This window comes from Poecilia reticulata, chromosome 10 (genome assembly GCF_904066995.2).
Source record: "Poecilia reticulata chromosome 10, P_reticulata-male-v2, whole genome shotgun sequence".
NCBI classification, from domain to species: Eukaryota; Metazoa; Chordata; class Actinopteri; order Cyprinodontiformes; family Poeciliidae; genus Poecilia; species Poecilia reticulata.
Genome location: NC_088839.1, coordinates 16,386,831 through 16,406,517, shown reverse-complemented (window position 1 = coordinate 16,406,517; position 19,687 = coordinate 16,386,831). Strand labels below are relative to the sequence as shown.

General features: G+C 40.3%; 2 protein-coding genes across 3 annotated transcripts in view; one reads left to right on the top strand and one right to left on the bottom strand.

Annotated features, from left to right (window-relative positions):
• Positions 1-1,734, top strand: part of spock1 (SPARC (osteonectin), cwcv and kazal like domains proteoglycan 1) — a 117,004-nt gene extending 115,270 nt beyond the window's left edge. Inside the window, exon 12 of the mRNA XM_081611400.1 lies at positions 334-1,734. Within this exon, the coding sequence (XP_081467526.1) occupies positions 334-530 (197 nt within the window). The 3' untranslated portion in view covers positions 531-1,734. The remainder of the gene's footprint in view (positions 1-333) is intronic.
• A 3,185-nt stretch (positions 1,735-4,919) lies between these two features.
• Positions 4,920-19,390, bottom strand: bicc2 (bicaudal C homolog 2). Of its 2 annotated transcripts, XM_008420228.3 has the most exons (20): positions 18,668-19,388; positions 16,488-16,531; positions 16,140-16,209; positions 15,920-15,999; positions 14,943-15,104; positions 14,343-14,396; positions 13,936-14,151; positions 13,595-13,846; positions 13,340-13,471; positions 12,853-13,042; positions 12,341-12,474; positions 12,044-12,249; positions 11,378-11,483; positions 10,890-10,929; positions 8,869-9,032; positions 7,259-7,460; positions 7,027-7,190; positions 6,736-6,835; positions 6,530-6,656; positions 4,920-5,712 (listed from the first exon to the last, which is right to left on the bottom strand). In XM_008420228.3, exons 1-20 carry the CDS (start codon positions 18,906-18,908, stop codon positions 5,646-5,648), a joined length of 2,751 nt encoding a protein of 916 aa, XP_008418450.2. In that variant the 5' UTR covers positions 18,909-19,388; the 3' UTR covers positions 4,920-5,645. The 2 variants fall into 2 exon arrangements, with proteins under 2 accessions (XP_008418450.2, XP_017162665.2); XM_017307176.2 differs by lacking the exons at positions 16,140-16,209; positions 16,488-16,531 and having other exon boundaries at positions 18,668-19,390.
• Between the last annotated feature and the right edge of the window lie 297 nt (positions 19,391-19,687).

Sequence of the window (19,687 nt, the reverse complement as noted above, 5' to 3'; positions counted from 1 at the left end):
GTCTCCACGTACAGTAGATGAATATATATAATAAATGAAATATGACACCCTTTATGAAATAATTAAACTTTTAAATATTCTTTAGAAAATCTGGCTAGTCTACAGCTTACCAAGTAGTGGAAAACGACTGAAAAACCAGTCCAAAGAAAAGCGTTTAAATACATTACGTAAGCCTGAGGAACCATCGATGAAGACTATTTTAAAATATTACAAGAAACTCTGGTCTTCTTCTAAGCTAAATATAAAGAACTAAAATGTGGCTTACTTTTTGAATCCGTCATGTAGTTGTTCTTGACTTGTACTCGTCTTTGTTTATTGGGAATCTATTCACAGACGAGGACCCAGAGACATCGGGGGACTTTGGTAGCGGCGGTGCCGTCATTCTCCTCGATGACCAGGAGGAGGAGCCATCACACAGTGAACGCAGCAGGCAGAAGAAAAGGCGGGGCCGGATCCACCCCCGCGGAACTATCGAGGACGACGAGGACGAGGATGAGGACAAGGACGATGAAACTGGTTATATCTGGTAGCTCCACTGCATCATTTTACTTTGCCATCAGCTGACCAGAAAACTCTGTTAACTCAGCACAGATCTGAAGCCATTCCAACATCTCCTCCTCCGGCTACCTTGGCAGCGGCCCATCATTTGACTCTGAACCTGCTCTTGTAATCCCTGCATTTTATCCAATCCTTCTCTTCACTGAACCTCATTCAAACTTTTTATTCCTTAAATTCCACTCATTTCTCAGATAAATAAAAAAAACAAGAGTTTAAAACATTTTAAACAAAAATGTCAAGATCCTGTTAGAAATTTGCCCAATTCCGTCCACATCCTTGCTTTTACTCCTCCTAAAAAAAGCCCTCCAATTTGTAAACCCTTCAAATATAGATACTTTTTTTTTTCTTTTGCTCTGTTCCCATCCTCTTTCTCTCCTATTGATGTGAGTATCGGTGTCTCTGGTAAGTCTGTAAGCCCAGGCACATTAGCTGATATATTGGGTGTAAATATGTTTCCTCCAGGAAGGCTTGATTGTGGATTCTTTTTCCTGTTGTTTGTTTGCGGCTCATTTTTGTGTTTTGTGTTCCACCACTGGGCTCCCTCCGGTGTTCTCCGCAAATTGCTGCCACAGTTTAAAGCTCCGAGATGCCCCACTGGTACCAACCCGCTCCACTCCTCTGTTAATTTTTTGGAGGATTGTAAAATTTATTTATTTTTTTTTTTATGTGTTCGGAGAGCCCAGGAAACAATGAGATTAATGATGTATTGTTGTTGTTGTTGCATGTTTCTCATCTTGTACCTGTAAAAGAGAGATTTACCTGGCCAGGTCCAGCTCTATGCATCTCAAACTGAAAGTGATGCCTATTTTGGCTGCTACAATATGTTGCTGTTGCTATGTTGATGCTGTCTAGTGTCCTTTCAGTTCTTCTCCCAATCTCAGGAGGTAGGAAATTGTATTGCAGAGAGATAGCGGGCGTGGAGTGCAAATCTGCATGCCTCGGCCGGCTCGTATTTTGCTAAGTGGTCCGTAGGTCTGATGAGGCCTTTTGACTGTGCATGGACACTGGATGAGGTAGCTGCTCCTGAGCTGGGAGGACATATGACATCCAGCGGAGACAAGAGTCCGCTCTGCCTCCCAACATTGGATATGTTCAGTGAATTGAAATCAACTGCGTAAACTTTTATTTATTTTAAAATTTAAGTAAAGTGACACCTTGAGTGTCTTTTGAACCTTACGTGTCAATGTCCACTTGTTTCTTCTTTTCAACATGTTGGCTCGTATGCTACGTCCAAAGCCATGAGAAAATCACGAATTGAAAACACGTCCCTCGGCTCACTTTAAAACCACAAAAACATTCACACAAATTCCCTCTTTCTTGTCCCTTTTCCTTTTTCTAATGCCTGGATTTCTGTGCAGTCGAACAATCAAAGCCCTCTATCAGCTCTGACCTTTTCTAGCCTTGAAAAAGCAGCATCCGCCTTTTAGAGCCAGAGATAAATGGTAGTGAAATAAAACACTCTTATCATGCGCCTCTTTGACAGAGGAGAATGACAAAGTCGGCAGCGACCAAAAAGAACATGGAGGCTTAATGAGTGTTTTTGTAATGTCGTTGGCTAATGGGACAGCTGACCTCGCTGCATCGAAACAGCCACACTCAGCACTTTGAAAAAAACATCATACCAACAATCAGAGGCTAAAAGGACAACTGAATCTTTTGGCTCGGAAAGGCTGAGTCAGCATTCCTCGGCAGACACTGCCAGACTGAATTAGTAATTTGCTTCACATAGTCGATGCACAAAGGTTGCATCAACTCAGTGACCTTACCTATTCCGCTTGTGGCTCCAGACTTCGTGAATATATAGCCGTTTGTTTTTCAACTTAGTAGAACTTTCCAATTAAGACTCTTGTCAGCTGTTTGGTTTGATCTCCTTAAATACTTGAAGAAAAACATGAAACTAACCATGTGATGAAAAAGCAAAAAATATATAATTTTTGAGATTCTGGGAGGAAGTGGAGAAAACACTGTGCAGCCACTGGAAAATATCACAGAGTCCACACAAATAGATCCAGTTTTAAAGTCAGGATTTTTTCCCAAATACTAATACTTTTGCTGGTGAGGCTGCAGACAAATTTAGACCTTATAGCTTTTAACTAATTACATACAACAATCACTAAACATTTCTTTAGACACTTGACATTTTTATATTAATAATGTGCCAATTTATTTGTTTTTCACCAACACTTATCAGACTTTTCATAGAACTTTTTTTTGTTGTTGTTGCTTTATTAATTAGGTATAGGTCCTGCAAGGGGTGTCACAAAAGTTATCAAAGACAATAATCTAACAACAGTAGTATTCCTGACTGAGTTTAGTTTGGGACAATTTGGATAATTTCCTAAAGCTTGTTGGGGACCCAAAGCTAAAACTTTGGGTTTAGAATTTGATTGAGTCGGGAAATCCTTGGTCTTAAATATCCTTCTGGCTGCATAAAGGTTTATTCTATTAGATCATTAGGTCTTGAGCTAGTTAACATCATTAACAACTTATCAATATTGTAAACTACTAAACACAGTCACTGTACTATTTACTTTTGTAAATGGTTGCATCATGTCCAAAATCAATAAACAGATGGTACACAATTACAAGAACAGATATAAAGATTACTATCTCGAGCTGTATTCATATTTTCCAGCGCTGCAGATACATTTTTGTTAGTTTCTCAAATTATGACAAAATGCAGCAGTCTTTGTTTCTGTTTGTGTAAATTTACTGTTGACCTAAGTTGCAATGTCCTCAAGTCACTACTTCAGGACATTGCTTTAGACAAGCATTTTATTCTTCTTTCATTTCAAAGTAGATTTCTGTCTAGACATTTTTAACATGAAATTTCATTTTAATTAAACTTGCAGCTGCTGGAATCTACATCCTGTAGTCATATTGATGGTTTGAGTAAGAATTATAACAGCAAGAAGTAATTTGATGACATTCACATATTATAAACTCCTACAATCACCTTTTTTTTTTTTTTTATTTGGTATCTAATTTGTTTCGGCAACACATCTGTCACAGTGTTCATATTTGTCCTGTTGTTCTCACACATACTTTGACACACACATTCATTCTCACTCTCTTATTACAGTTTCTTACAGTTTCTATTTTCTCTTCCTGCTCTCCTCACTTTCCTGGAGTGAGTTCTATCTTCATCACAGTGAGGGGAATATGTGGTTATGTTTTACCCTCGGGGTGCTTCGTTGCTCTGTTTCATTTCTCTATTATCTCCTTCGTTATTGTCCACACATGGCCCACATGTTGGGTGGATCCTCCACACAATCCCAAAACCTATAGAGACAGGTGATGCTTTGACTATGCTGTTAGTTTTAATGGGAGTTGGTCTTCTTCTTTTGTTATTAGGGTCATGCCATGGCAATGTATAGGGAGAGCAGTGACTGACTTGCGAAGTCAGTTATTGTTCTTTTAAGTAGATTTGCACTTTAAGGAGGTCAAAGCCTAGAATTATAAAAAAATAAATTACAAAAAAAACATTTCCACTTAATCATGATGGGCTTGTAGCTCAGTTATAGCCCAGTTATAATTATTTTTGTCTGATATTCAGGTATTTGTAACATTTTTTAAAAATCTAAACAAGGTTGTCAGGCATTCAGTCGAAGTCTAAAAAAGGATATCTGATATCAACCTCCTTCAGCCACGACAAACATAACCAATGATTGTGAAGTCTTTAGCTTGTATATGAGCTCATGTGATACCTTTGTTGGCAATATGTCCCTTGAAGAGAAAGAAGTCGAGACCTAAGGTTTCAGTCACGTTGTTCCATGAACATCAACACTCAGCTACACTTACATATGAGAGAGAAGCTATAAATACCTTCAATTCTCACAAAGGTCATCTCCAACCTACATCCTTCATTTCCCTTGTTCGTAGCTGTTTAAGTTATTGTACATGAAACAAGTCATTCAGAAATTTACAAGAAGATATAACAAACGTCAGTGGTTTCTATGGGGTTAAGGGGTTAATCAACGAGCCTTGAGCTTTTATATCCTCCTTGCAGCTTTTAAAGTGATAATGACAGTCACTCAAAGCATTGATGGATTGTCACGAAGTTTGCTCAAAGGTAGAGCACTACCTAACTCTAAAACATTACGGTTCCTCACGTCTGAGAGCTGTCATCTAAATGGTACAGATGTTGATCTGCTCAAAACTTCTCTCAAGACCAGAGCATGAACTGTGGGGTATGCTCTGACTCTCAACCTCTTGCTCTTTCCCTTGAAGTGGAGACTATGCACCAGATTTGTCTAATTACCTTGTGAGAGAAAGTGTTTTGAATAGATAATACCGTTTCAGTAGCTAAGGAGAAGTCCACTCTTTTCAGTTTAATGAATCTCACCCAAAGTTGTCCTACATTTGGGTCCTTTGGGAATCCAACCTTTATTGTTTCACCTAAATGAGCATCTACATCTTTATTAGACATATCATTTATAATATTCTTTTTTTATATTATACAGAATACATTGTTGTGTGTAAAATAATAGGTCAGTGTGTTTCAAACTTTTAGACCCTTTAAGAAAACTTTGTGGACAAAAATGTGTGAAAGTTATGGCACATTTAGGCTGTGTGAAAATTGATGCTATGTAACCTCCTAGAAAAGAACAAAAATGACTGGAAAGATCACATAACCTAAAAAAAACATGAAATATGTTCTCTTCTTTTGAGTAACAAACCTGACCTGAGTAAAACCTAAGAGAAGCTGTGACTCTTCTGCTCAGGGGCAATGCTTTGCATTTCCACCAGGCAGCCTTGTCACGTTCCCAGATTGCCACTTCTCAAGTGAAATGTCCAAGTGGCTCACTTGTTGGGGTTCAAAGCACTGCTCATTTTTTTTTCCTTGGTAGTTTTCATTCTAGCTGTGCGATCACAGACTGATTTAGACCTGTGACCTCAGGGGAGCGCAATTAACTATCCGGCAGGATAAAAATCCAGCAGTACTCTAGAGCCCAAGGACCAGATTTGTGGATCGGTGCTTTAAAGCCTGCCTATGTAATTGGCAGAGACATTGTAATAAGTAGGGATCATCTCTACCTAATCTGTCACAGCCCAACACTTCCTGTCACTCTCTCTCTCTCTGTGTTTCATGCTTGGCTGCCACTGAACCAGCCAGCCTGTGAAGCATCCGAGCAGATCAAGACCTCCTTGTGCCTGCAAGCAGAGGGTCCATAAAAATCCAAGAAAAAGTAATACAATTTGCAAATTACACAAGTTTGATAAAAACAAACTTGGGTGCAATAGTATGTTGATAAATAACTAATGATGAATTAAAATTAAATCAGCTGAACTTGGAGTAACTGAGGTTTCAGTTTTTTTTTCCCCGCCTGTTTCTTGTTCTCATTGTTGCTGAACTACATTTTAAAATTAGCACCTTATCCACCTGGGATTGTAAAGCTGATACCAATATGAAAAAAACAAATCCATAATTTTTCATACAGCACAAACATTAAGACAGCGGGACACCACTGCCCTCTAGTGGCATGCTTTCACTTCTAAGCCCCCTCAAAACGTTCATTATTGACATGAATGCAAAACAAATAAATGAAGCTAAACTTTGCCTTTAATATGCAATAGTTTTTTTTGTATGGATATGCTTCAGTAAAACATGCATTGCATTCACTCATAAGCTTTAACTCAAGGATTTTCCTAATCACCAACATAATTTCCTTTTGGAAATATCAATTTGCAGCCACATACAAAAATGGGTAAAAATAACACCCCAAGCATACAAAAGGCTTTTGTGAAGTCCCTGCTTTTGAAGGGAATGCGTCTTTGTTTTGAGTCGTATAAAAACACAAAAAGCTTTGGAATATTGTTCTTGATATATATATTTAAGCTGGATGTAAATGTGTACAGGATGTGTCTCGCTTCTCAGTTTCTTGTAAATGAACAGCAGTGAGGACATGTTTTTCTCTGGCTGCATTGCGATGTATTTAAAAGCTCAGATCCACTTGGCGTTTCCTCTCACCAGCAGTTACTGTGAACTGCAACATCCAGATCCAAGATGCGTGGAAGTCTACCACTCGCGCCACCTTCCAAGTAGCCGGGCTTCACTGGTTGTGCATCCGACAGGCTCGTTTTGCTCTTGTTCAGATCTGGGAGAAGAAACAAAACTTTCTCAAAAACGAACCAAAGAGAAGCATCTGTTAACTGACAGCTCCAGCAGTTCCCTACCCGAGATAGCTAACATCATCTTGCGTCTGGCTCCAAAAGTGGAGATCCCTATTTCTTTCAGGTCCTCATCAGACAGAGTTAGAAATGTCTGGTAGTCAATCTGTGTGAATAGCAGAAGCTTAGATCATGATGCTCATTGAAAATTCATAAGGTTTAGGCCAGAGGTAAATAATGAGTGTGCGCATCTGTGTCACTCTCTGCAGAACCTCTCAACCAGCGAGTTGTGTTGTAAGTGCTAACGAGCTCAGTGTGAAATGCGATTCTCGTTGTAACTCTCTGCATGTGCCTTACCTCCTGTTGTTCAAACAGGTCAATGTATTTGATAAGCCCAAGTTCGCTGAGCAGCTCAGGTAAGTCATCCGTCACGAGGGGGGAGGGGCTTCGCTGACTGCAGGTTGACTCCCTCCTCGCAGAGTATGTGCCTTCGAAGAAACATCCCCCAACAGAGTTTTCGCCTAGATGTCAAAAGTGGAGTTTAAGGGCCAGCAAAATTTGCCAAACTTTAAAAGCATGTGTAACTTACATGACTTGTCACTTCTGCTTCTGTTGAGCGAGGATGAAAACACAGAAAAGGAAGGGAAGCCAGGTGGAGGCGTGGAGGGGGAGGATGGAGACGAGGAAGAGGGGGAAGACGAGGAGACGATCTGGGGCGTGGATCCGCGTCTGTCCCTCCAGTTCTCAGAGTCGCTACCAAGGCACATTTTCCCCTTCTGGGTAGCCCAAGACTATGAAAAGAAACGTTGACATTAATGGGATGTGCCTCCTGTTTCTGCCTTTTTGTTTTCAATTTACAGATCAAATGGTGGTGAATTTTCACAAACCAGACATAATTTTCAAAAATGGCAACGGATCCAGTTTAAAAGCAAGTCAGCTCTCATTGGCTGGCCAGTCAGAAAATGTTACCAAACAAATTTAATGTTCAACTCAATCAAAAGGTTGCATCCAAACCAATGTTTAAATAATTTGGGAAAATTTTATAATCCTGTTTATATTTTTTCTAGCTCAGGAATAAAATAACATACAACTATGATTAACTTTAAAAACAGATTTATTGCACAAGTTTGATTCACATATAGAAATAGGTGCCAACTAATGTTTAATGTTCCTTAGTAAATCTGGTGGGATATAAAATAACTGGTACAGATCTTTTCAATTGGCTATTTTCCATAAGGAGGATATGTAAAGTCCTCATTAGTATTTTAGATATGTATGTAAGCTTCATTGTTATTATTTCAAGTAAGAATGCCTCCTCCTTGCTAAGAACTGGGCGCCCATAAAGAGCTGGCATCTGTAACGTAAAACAATCCCAGGAAGATTAGATAAAACAAGTCAGGTAAACAGGTTGGAAATAAAATGCTGAGCTGGCTGTGATGATATCAGATTCCAAGTAATTGAGCATCCAAACTGGCAGAGCTTACTCACGCTGAGAGATGAATGCTTCACACTGTTACAGGGCGATGGCAACAATGGAGGCTGCAGTGGAGTGAGACTAGCAAAGAAAACTACCTCTGGAGCTCAGGCAAGAAAAGTAACAAAATCAGCAACATTTCCTGTAAAAAGAAATAATGTAGCGGAGCGAATGTATTTGGATCGCTCATTAGAACAGTAGACCAAGTTGGTTTATCTGTGTTACTTAACTTTAAGTGATATAAACTTCACATTTTATTAAACAGTCCTAGAAAAAAAATGCTTTGCATGCTGGATTTGTATTTTTGCATGGACTATATGGATGGAAATTAACATACCAGCACTAAGAAAGCAGCCAGTTAGTGTGAAGCATAACATACTGCTCTCTCAGAGCAGAAAAGCTGAATGATGAGCTAAACTGTCATGACTACTGTACATACAACATTTGGTGATATCTTTATGACATAGGCCTGTTTCGTTTTTGCTGTAGTGCCAGCATTAAGATATGGATTTGCCATTCATTAGTCCTTCTCTAGAAGAATTATGATACAGCCTTACAGATCTTATAGCAGTATTATGATACGGGCTTGTGGGGACTTAGTTGATAAGGTCTAAAATTAAGGTCCATTAATGACCAGCATTACCACAAATATAAACATATGCCGGTATATCTTTTTAATGATATATTTGCATTCATATAAAGTTAGCTTCTCTCTTTTTTTGCACCTGCTGCTGATTGGTGTTAGGACTCAGGTAAGGTTTGTAGCTGCGTCGACTGATGCTACGGAGGTCCTTGATAGCTTCAGCTGGCATAGACTTGGAAAATCCGAGCCCACTCCAGGTGTCTGTGGGTGTCCGAACCTCTGTGACCACAGGTTTCCTTTGCATGGCTGTTAACCCAACACAACACAAAATGCAGGAGGGAAAATTAAGGCCACTAAGTAAAAGACAAAACAAAACAGACCTATGCTAATTTACTGCTTGTCTCCGGATGTAGCTTATCCTATGATGAATTTAAGATATTGCAATGTTAATAGGAGAATTGAATGCAACATTTGCAGAAAACTGTGTTGCTGTAAAGAAATAGTACTAATTAATATTATAAATATACATATCTACTATGAAAAAATGCATTCTTTTCAAAATTAACTAAATTCAGCCCAGTTAGTTTTTGCCAAAATTGCCTGTGACAAACAGTGGGTTTCCTCCACATGTGAATCTGGTTCAGAAATTGCACCATCACTTCACACAAAGTGAAAGATGAACATGATTATAACCGTTGGAACAGTATTTGTATGTGCACACGCGCATCAGTGTGACTAAATGCCCCATTCATACACCAGCATGGATGTTCCTAATGACTGTGAGGCAGATGGCCCATTCAAACTGCTAATTCATATTCCCATAAAACAACACAGAGGGAATTGGTACCATTTGGCTGCAGATCGCTTCTGGATCTCTCATTCGGCATGACGGATGAGGCAATGCATCTCCTTACTGGTATATATGGATGTGTGTATATGCTAGCATGATTGGGTCCACGTGTGTGGTGTCTGTGTTGTGTATCCAGCTTGTGTGAATTAAGCAGGAGTGTCAATACCTCTCTATTATAACTCTGGCACTGTGCAGCCTATAAACAGGTCCTCTGTATCAGTTGTCCTGGCAGTAAGCAACTCTGAAATGAGTTTCCTCTATGAAATCACACCCTCTGCTTAGAATATCAGTGTGTTACTTCCATTACGTTTTGATATGAACTAAACAAATACAGTTTTCTTGCCTAATCATAATATATCATTCAAAACAATGCTCGGAACAATATTTGTGCATCAAACCATACGATGAAACAGGTTTATATTATAGAGGGCATATCACAAAATCCATACATTTAGCCGATAAATATATTTTGTTGTGTACTTGGAGTCTCAGGAGTGCAGACAAGTGTAATTTAGTGCTCTCCAACATCAGAACCTCTTCAAAGTGCCTGGTTAAATTAGATTTTTCTTGGAGTTGTACCCACATTAGATGGAAAAGCCCTCTTTGTTTGTGTGAAGCCCTTCCATCCATAGATGAGTGCTTCAGCAACTAGCCAGTCCCAAAACAAATTTCTTGAAAGACTTTAATCTGATTCAGAGGCCAATTCTGTCTATGTAAATGACAGACACAGCTAAGTGGTGAGCTACAAATAACACATTTTATTTTAGACATAAATTTATTGAGTGCTGTGATGATGTCTTAGCCATTGTTTTGATAGCAGTATGGTATTTTCTGCTACTGTGTCCTAGCTTTTAGCTCATTGAAGACATAACCATACAGGATGTTTTGAATAGTACTAACACATAAACAGTTTACCATTGTTTCTGGCATTTTTGTCTTAGGGAACACATGATCCAAGTACATTTATTGACTTGGAGCTAGCGTTAGCTTACTCATTATGTGTTCATTCATATTGTGTGGTACCGTTTTCTGGCTCACATATGGCTGGATGGACAAGTCTTCTGCTGTTGATATCTTTTAATCGTAACTCTTTCATCAAACTGCAAAACATTCTACGCTAATTGTGCTCATGGCTAATATGAGCTGCTGAATTTCCAAATAATTTTGCCTTATTTTTAAATCTCAAAAATTATTTCTCACTTATAATATGTCACCGGCACAATCTTTTTTTAACTGTACGCCGGATATTAAAACTGTCTAGCTGCAAAAATATTTCTGCAAAATCAAAGTAAAAATAGTGTGAAAGCACAAACCTCTTGTTGCCATCAGTTTCTTCTTCTCATAGTCATAATCCTACAAAGCATAAACGGCAAATAAAAAAGGTAAATAATCCATGAAATTGATTTTTCCTCTTTGCTTGCTGAGGATAGACAGCAGGAATCTAATTTGCTGGAGAAATAAGCACTGGCATGAAACTTCCTGCTGCTGTGGCGGTACACTTGTTAACTTACTGCACTGTAACATTTGAGAGAGATGACAAACAGGAGTGGAAGGAAACAAACACGAAAATCAATTCTCAAATCAAATTCCAAGCTGATCAAGAATGTGAAAACCAACAAACGGCATAGCAGTGTGTTCCTGCTTTTTTCAGTTTATCTCATCAACGTCTGCAGGCATAAAAAGTCTATTCTCTTTCATCTTCTGTGCCACAGGGCTAAGGGGGATTTGATTGTTGGTCCACAGAGTGTTACTCATAAGTTGTTGATGTTGAAAAAAGGCTGCAGTTTCTGCTTTTCCTCACCCCAGCCTTAGATGAGTCAGCGTGAACATTTTGAGCCCGAGGAGCATCTCTCCTCAGGCTGTTCCTTCGCTCATTCCACCCTCGCTCTGTCTCTGCGTTCACCAACCTGACACGTTCAGGACACACACATACACACAGAGACCAACACAAAGTTGTGAAATAGAAGGAAGATGATACAAGGGTTTTTTTTTGTTGGTTTTTTTGCAAATAAAAATTTCAAAAGTGTTGGGCTGTTCTTTTTTTTTCAACCTTCACTCTGGAATCCCTATAGGAAACCTAGTGAAGCCAAACTAGATGACCTTCACAGATCATCTAGATGGATGTCAAGGGTCACGGTCAAGCTATAAAGTAAACCACTCCCACCTGTACTGTTCTGTATTTTCCTCAATCTACTATCCAAAACATTCAGCTCCCCCCTGTGCTGAAGAAAAGCAGACCTACAATATGTGTGCCTATGCTAATCATGCTGCATTCTGTAAAATAAAACCTTTCAGTGATGAGTCATCGTCCATCTGGAAACAATATCTTGATTTTCACAAGGTTGACCAGATCATCTATAATTTATGACTTTATTTTTAATACTAATTAGAGTTCCACTTTTTAAATCTTATGAAAACACTGAGGATAAATGAAACAGATGCTGGTGTACTGCTGCTGAGGGCTCACCTGTATGTCAGCGCCTGCCCTGTGGAGTGCCGTCTGCCCTGGCTGTGTGTTTTGCTGATTTCTGGACCTTGGAGACTCCCCCTCCTGCCATTCACACCCACCCTGCTGATGTTGTTTCCTGCTTTGCACACCTCAGATGGTGACATCCTCACAACCTCAATGCTCTCCTCCTCGGATTGGTCAGACTGATTCTCACTTTCAAGGATCTACAGGAAAGGTTAAGGACACATTTTGTATTCTGTAGAGATCTTTCGGTCAGTTTTCACCCTTGAAGACTTTTTTAACACAGTGACTCACCTTTTCCAGTTGCCGACTGTCTGTTCCCTTCAGCCCTGTCCTGCCCTCGTCTGTTGGAGAAGTGAGGCCTGGTGGAGCTGACAGGTGGGATTTTGTTCCAGTCAGCACCTCTGTGGTTTGAACAGGTGCAGAGCCTGATCAGGAAGGTGAGAAACATACATAGTGCATTATTTCAGAGTGGCCAAGCTGTGCCAGTGCACACAGAACTCCTTAGTGAGGGATTTCTGTTCTAGATGGACACGTTTGCAGGTGCAAAACTTCAATTAACTCAGCCTCACACTTCCTGGGAAAGAATGTTTTCTCCCTGAATGAGATTCATTCAGTCATTAAATAAAGCTTAGTTATTATAATTAGCCCACAAATAAGCAATAAGAAACTTCTTCAAGGCCTCACTTTTTTATGTTTCCTGTTTTGTGCCTGTGAGTAACCCACTGGCTTCTGAAGTTAAAATGATTTACTGTGGAAGCTAAGTTTAGATGGCTGGACATTCACTCATATTCACATAAACATACCCTGTTCAGAGAGAGAAAGCTGCTGCAGCAACATGTCGAGCCAGTAGTTTGCCAGCCTGCCACCAGGTGACATGAGGTCAGGGTTCACTGTAGTTATCTTCGCAGTCTCAGAGGAATCGAGTCCTAGGAGCAGACGGCGGGCTTCATAAATGCAGGAGATGTTCCTTTCCAGACCCTTCACCACCACCGACTGATAAATATACATCAACACAGATTTTTCCCTCATCAGTATTCTGCCAGCTGCAGCAGATGGATTTAATGTGGTGAATTAATTTACACCTGAATTTAAACAGATGGGATTTTACAAAAAAAAAATTCAAATAAATATCTCTTTGTTAAACAGCCTTTATGAAATGAGCACAGTATAACAGTCTTGTCCTAGACTGAATTAAGATTTAAACAGACGGGGCTGAGAGCCAAGAAAAAAAACGGAATTATTTCATTTTATTACTTTTAATGGTGTCATATCTATTTGGATGACACTCACCTTGCTTGTCTGTTTCGCTTTGGGCTTGACGCTAATGAAGACTCCGAGGTTTTGCATCATCTGGGCCACTTTGGAAGGGCCTCCCTCCCCATCTTCTCGAATGTCAAACATCAAACACACTGGCAGGCAATCCTTCATGTGTACGCATGTATTTCACAACAAATAGAAAAAAGCAAAACTCAAAAACAGCTGCGACTTTTCTGGTGGCAGTATCAGAAGCAACGTGCGACCGAAACAACAAAAAAGCGTGTGTACCATGAGCTGTTGCCGAGCGAGACACACTCCGTCAGGGCTGCCCTGAATGAGCAGTGAGGGGGGACTCTGAGGGGCACTAAGGTCTGGCAGGATGATCTGGGTCTGGGTCTTGTGCATAACACTTAGAAAGTTTGCACCATTTTGTCCCAGCAGGAAGAGATGCTGCTGAGCAGTGACATCCAGCTGGCTGCTCACGATCCCCCCTGAGGCCTCTGACCCAAGCAGGAGCTCCATCAGGATGCAGGTCGCCTTCTGTCAGGCGACAATACATATACACCAAAATTACAATATGGACAGACACAAGATTTGTAAAATATTTGAGCGGTCTAGGTGAAAGTAACCTTGACAGCAGCTGCGTTGCCTTGGAGTCCCCAAACTGTGCAGGAGCTTCCGTAAAAGGCTGTCTGGGCTTGAGGCAGTGGCAGCACAGCCCTGAAACCCACACTGACCCCCAAAGTCTGCGCCACCTGTTGGATGAGTGGGGAGCCTGCATCTGGCAGAGCCTGGGGTACCAGGCTGACTGGCAGGTCAAAGGTCAGAGAGAGAGGTTGAAGGTCCTACAGTGTGATGAAGTCAAAGAAAAGATGGGTGTAAACACAAAACGGACTGCAGAAAAGGTTGGCATTTTGACAAATAGGCAGAATTATTTGTTCTTGTCATCCCATTGATCGCAGTATTGATCCACGCATCTGACAGCAGGGAAGAAGTGAGTGCTGAGATAAAGTCCCAGCTCAGATTGACTACTCACTCTTATCCTCCTCCTGGCTTCCTCCACTCCTTCTATGGGGCCAGCGATAGAAACCTGGAAAAAATGAGTCCGGCAGACGAAACTAAATTTATTTCTAGTTATGTTTAAAGCAGCAGTATTTAACTATATTATAAAAATATCACTATGTTGTGACTGACAATCTGTGAAAAAATCAGGCTCCTCTGCCTTCTCCCTTCTTCTGTCATCTGTAGTCATACACGCCCAGTCAGAAACTACCAATCAGAGCCCGGGGGAGGGTCTTAGCGCTGTCAATAAATCAGTAAAACTATCTGTTCTGATGAGTCTTTTCTCAGAATAAAACTAGCTTTAGAATGTTTCAACCCTTAAGCAACATACTTTTCATTAAGCCTGCATATTTGTATTAAAAACAGTTAATTAATTAATAATGAATATAAAATAATGAAGTAATATTACACATGTTAAGCATGAAAACATCACAACTAAAATTTGTAAAGGTTTGAAAGCACCAGTCCATGTGTACTTAATCTGTATAATGTGCTTAGTGAGTTGACTGAAATAAATGAACGTTCCAGCTATACTCCGACTTATTGAACAGGACAGTAGATGCTGTCTTTCAACCTGATTGCTCTTCTCTCCTGCAGCGTTGTGACGATTGGAGTCGGGGAAGTGGATGTGACAGCATGTGACTTCCATCACCTTCTTTATGTTCCCACCTCCTTTCCCAATGACGTGGGAATGCTCTGTGAAAGCCACGTCCATCTTCAGAGTCACCTTGTTCACCTGTTATTCACACAATCCAGGGACTGCATAGTCACTTTGAAGCAGAAAGTTAGGAAATTTCACTTTTGAAACAAAGAAACTTTATTGCATTTGCCACCATTCTCGCATAATGTCATGATCACCAATGATCTAAGTAAATATCACTGATTATCTCTTTCTCGTGACACCTGCTAGAGTGGGATATATTAGGCATCAAGCGAATAAAACCATTTGGTCTGATCCAACAGCGACCGTGGCTAAAATTACAGAAGAAGTTAATGGTCCTTCTGATTGAAAGGTGTCAAAATGCACACTGCAACACAGTTTATTACAGACGGAGCTGCATGGCTGCAGTCCAATCCGGGAGGCTGTGCTGTGATCCCAAAATTAGCAAATGAGCAATAAAACTAAATCAAGGAGCAATAAAGCAAGGCTGCCAAGTCTAATGAATCAAATTTTCTTTTACATCTCATGGATGACTGGGTGCATGTACCTCTATTACCGGTGGAACACGTAGCACCAAGAGGGATTATGGGAACAATTCACTGTGATGCTTTGGGCATTGAAAACTTGGGTCACTCTATCCAGACAGATTTTATTTTGATACGGACCACTTACCTAAATGTGGAGCATATTAGTGCTATAATAAATGACAGACCTATATAATTATGTTGAATCAATCTGACATATTTCACCAGAGCATGCCTTCAGAGATTTAGCTAAGTCTATCCTCTGAAGAATGATGGCTGCCTGTTTTGCTGCAAAACACTACGCTAAGTGGTCATAATGTTGTGCCTCATCTCTGCATTGATCAGATCATTGTTGACGGCTGTTACCTTGGTCTCCAGCACTTCCAGTATCTTCTTTTTGGCTTCCATAACGTCGGTTCTCCTCCCTTCCACCTTCACGTGAGGATCTAGTTGGAAATCACAAACTGTTCTCACACATTTGCACGTAATGCAGTAAAACAGTGCAACGGTGATTAGAGTGGAGGAGCAAAGAGCATGACAGGAAAAAGAAATCTCTTGTTTGAATGGAGCATAAAGACTTTGGCACCTTTCTTTGACTTTGCTCCAATCTTTAGCTTGGATGGCCATTTCACCTGAGTGCTAGTTTCTCTCATTACCTGTGAGAGATTACACAAGAAGCAAAGCAGACACTCTCATTGTATGCGTAACGAGGAAACACACCTACACACGGTCACGCAGACAGAAGATTGCTCCGTTCCGAGAACACAAAGGCACATTTGCATTTGAAAAGGTGCAATTATCGCCTCTATTAAAAAGTATAAAGAGTGGATGCAGAGTTTGGGGCAAATATTGAAACTAGATATTTTCAGTGATCTGTGGTGAGTGTTTTTATGGGTTCAGTAATAAAAAGAGCTTCCAGAGAAGACTGACTCACTCGCTCGAAAAACTTTTCTCCTGTCTCTCCTCTTTGTTCCGGAGCTGCAAAAGACACAAGATAACGTTTTTAGTTTGTAGGATTTCTTCAGGAAATACTTTCGAAAATTGAGGGGATAATAAATTCATTCTATTTATTATTGAGTGAAAGAAATGAAAAATAAAATAAAAAAAATATATATATATAGCTTCGTTATGGTACAGTGTATTTTGCCTCCAGACTTTGAGTTGCTGTGACTCAGTGGGAAGAGCACTTATGCTGAAATTGGAAACTTGGGGGTTCTATTCCAGATTCTTCCCCGCCGCATGTTGATGTGCCCTGGGGCAAAGCACTCCAAGATGCCTGCTGATCAGGGTATGAGTTTTTTGTGTTGTTTGTGCTGAACTCTAACTACCATTTTTCATACCCCTGGCAGTTTTTGTTATTGCTGTCTGGAAACAACATTAAAAATTGTGGAGTGGCTAAGCCAGAGTCCTGGCTTGAGTCTGTGGAGGAGTGATGATTAGGGTGATTGTAAGGAGGCCTTCTAAGCTCAAATAATTAGAGCTCATCAAATATAAACCATTTCAATACCAGTTGACATTTGCAAAAAAAAAAGCTTGTCAGTGATTATGAGAATATTTGAAGTGATATGTCAACGGCTTTATTTATTGAGAAGGATTTAAATTTGATGACTTTTTCGTGTGTTTTCAGTCAGAAAGGCAAACAACATGACAGCATGCAGATGAGTGTTGGTAAATACTTGTTTATGATTTCTTTCAATAATTCAGAGCAGAGCATATTTTGAGAATTTTTTGCTTTAAAGTCCTTCATTTTTTATTCTACCACACTCTTTCTTCACTTAACTTTCCAGTAATGAACTTGGTTTCCAGCTTATGTTTGTAGCTTCATCTCATTGTGCAGGGAGTTTATAACTGTCTGCTAAACATAAGTCAAGTAAGCAGTATGTCCAGTGATAGTTCATATCATAACATGGCTTTAATATTTTTTTTTCCATTGGCCTTATGTTTTTTTTTTTGTTTTGTTTTGTTTTTTGAGGAACTGATTTTGGGGTTTTATGTATCTGCAAACCATTCATAATGACAGTATAAACATACATATATTACTCTGTCTGCAATAAAGTTACATTATATGAGTTCCAAAATTGAATTAATGAAAACACTTAAAATTTTAATCGCAGTTTCTCTGAAACTGAGCAAAGACACTGCAAACTACTTTATGAGAAGGTGAATTGGTTGCCATGTTTTGCTGTCCTGTTCACCGAGTAACTTTTTAAAACATAACACGCGTACAAAGTCAACATTGTTGAAACTTTGCCAAGCAAGTGGAACAAGAGGTTGCTCGAAATATATCCAAGTTTAAAAGGCCATTGCTCCTTGGTGACATTTACAGGATTCAAGGGGAGCTTTAGAAACAGACCCCCTCCCTCGCCTTGTCATCGCTATGGGTTACGCAGGCCAGAGCTGAGGAATGGGAAGAGAACAGAGTGAGGTGGAACGAGAAAGTTGCACATCAGGAAGACAACTACAAATCAGGTTTTAGACAGCAAATTACATTAGTGGCATGTCTTGATATAAGTACCCCCCAGTTTTAGAAAGCAAAAAATGACAGTGGAAAGAAAACGCTATATAATTCAAGGTGAATTGCAATGTGACAGAAAAGCATGAGAAACATGCCTCATAGCCAGGCCAGGCCTCAAACGGACACACACCATCCAAGCTGCAAACGCGTTACAAACAAGCTACAGTCATTGGAGTCGAATTGTTTTAAGAGCCGCGCCATCATGAGCAAACATAATCTCTGGCTGCTGTGAGCGAGTCAAAGAGTTTCCCCAGCGACATGAGGGAGGCATTTGTCATAAAGCTGCCAAGAGGCGATAACTAACAGGAGCAGTTACCTCCGCTTCCCAGGCAGAGAGGATAAAAAGCGAGAAGGGGCTTCTGAATGCATAAGCCAACGCAGGTCATAAATCACAAAGCTACAGCAACAGGAGTTTAATGCGTGGCAGTTACTGATGGCAACAACAAGCAGCTGGAGGCGGTGACGCTGGTTCAGGTAGATAACGAGTGCCAACGCAGAGGAGGACTGTGATAGGCATCAAAGGGAACAATCTGTTTCTTCTAAGGCAGAACATGAAGATGTGAAGATTATGAGAGAACCAAGAAAGCTATCTCACTCACCATACAGCATGGTTTCAAGCTTCTTCCTGTCAATCCTGAACCTCTCCTCCACCCACTCGGGATCCAAGCTTTGCCTTTTTGCATCCTCTCCAGTGAAGCTTTGTACTTCTTTCTCCTCTTCCTCATCCTCCTTTTGCTCTCTGGGGTCAGTCTCTGCTGTTGAGTCCAGTTCTAAGCTAGTTTCCAGTTTGGGCTGCTGAGGCCCTGTGATGTCCAAAGAAACGGGGGAGCTTTTCTCCATGATGTTGGTGGCAGTCGTAGCAGGACTTAGCCCTTGTCAGTGTTTGTGCATGTGTGTGACCAAGGAGACAGCCCAAGTGAGAGAAAAAGGGGGACAGAGGCCAGAATCAACCCTCCTCCCACTGTCTTTTCTTTGACCACCCGCCTCCTTTCCCTAAATTTGGTAGGAAAATTGAAGTCTTTCTCACCCCTTTCAGCCTGTTTAAGATACTGGATAAATTGTTGCCATGGCTTTAACTGTAAAGATGCTTTAAATAACTTACTTCAACTACTTGAGCAACATCTCTTCTGAAATCGACAAATCTGGAGTCATTCAGTTCTTGATAAATCCAAAGTAGCCCAAAGTTCAGTCCTACAGAAGATCTGAATGTATACTGACGCGCTAGCTCGCAGAGCCAATCACACACTTCATGAAAATCATCTTCACAGCAGTACACACAGCTAGCAAAACATTCATCCGGCTAACCACTGGCACTCTGCTGTTGTCTGCATTTCCCCCCCTTCTAAATAGAGAACTGCATATGTCAGAGGTCTGAGTGAAGAGAAGCAAAGAGGTGTACTGTACAAGGAACCCTGAAATTCACCTACACAACACAGAGAACCCTTTAAAGTTATTTAAAGGGTACTCTGGGTTTATTGGTCATGTTACAATAAACAGTACTTAATTGAGAAGGGATGTGATGGAGTTCTCTAAATAACTTCATCCAAATAACTTTATACAACCAAGAAAAAAATGCACTGCGACAAAACTTTGGGAAAATGTCAAGATTTAACAGCAGA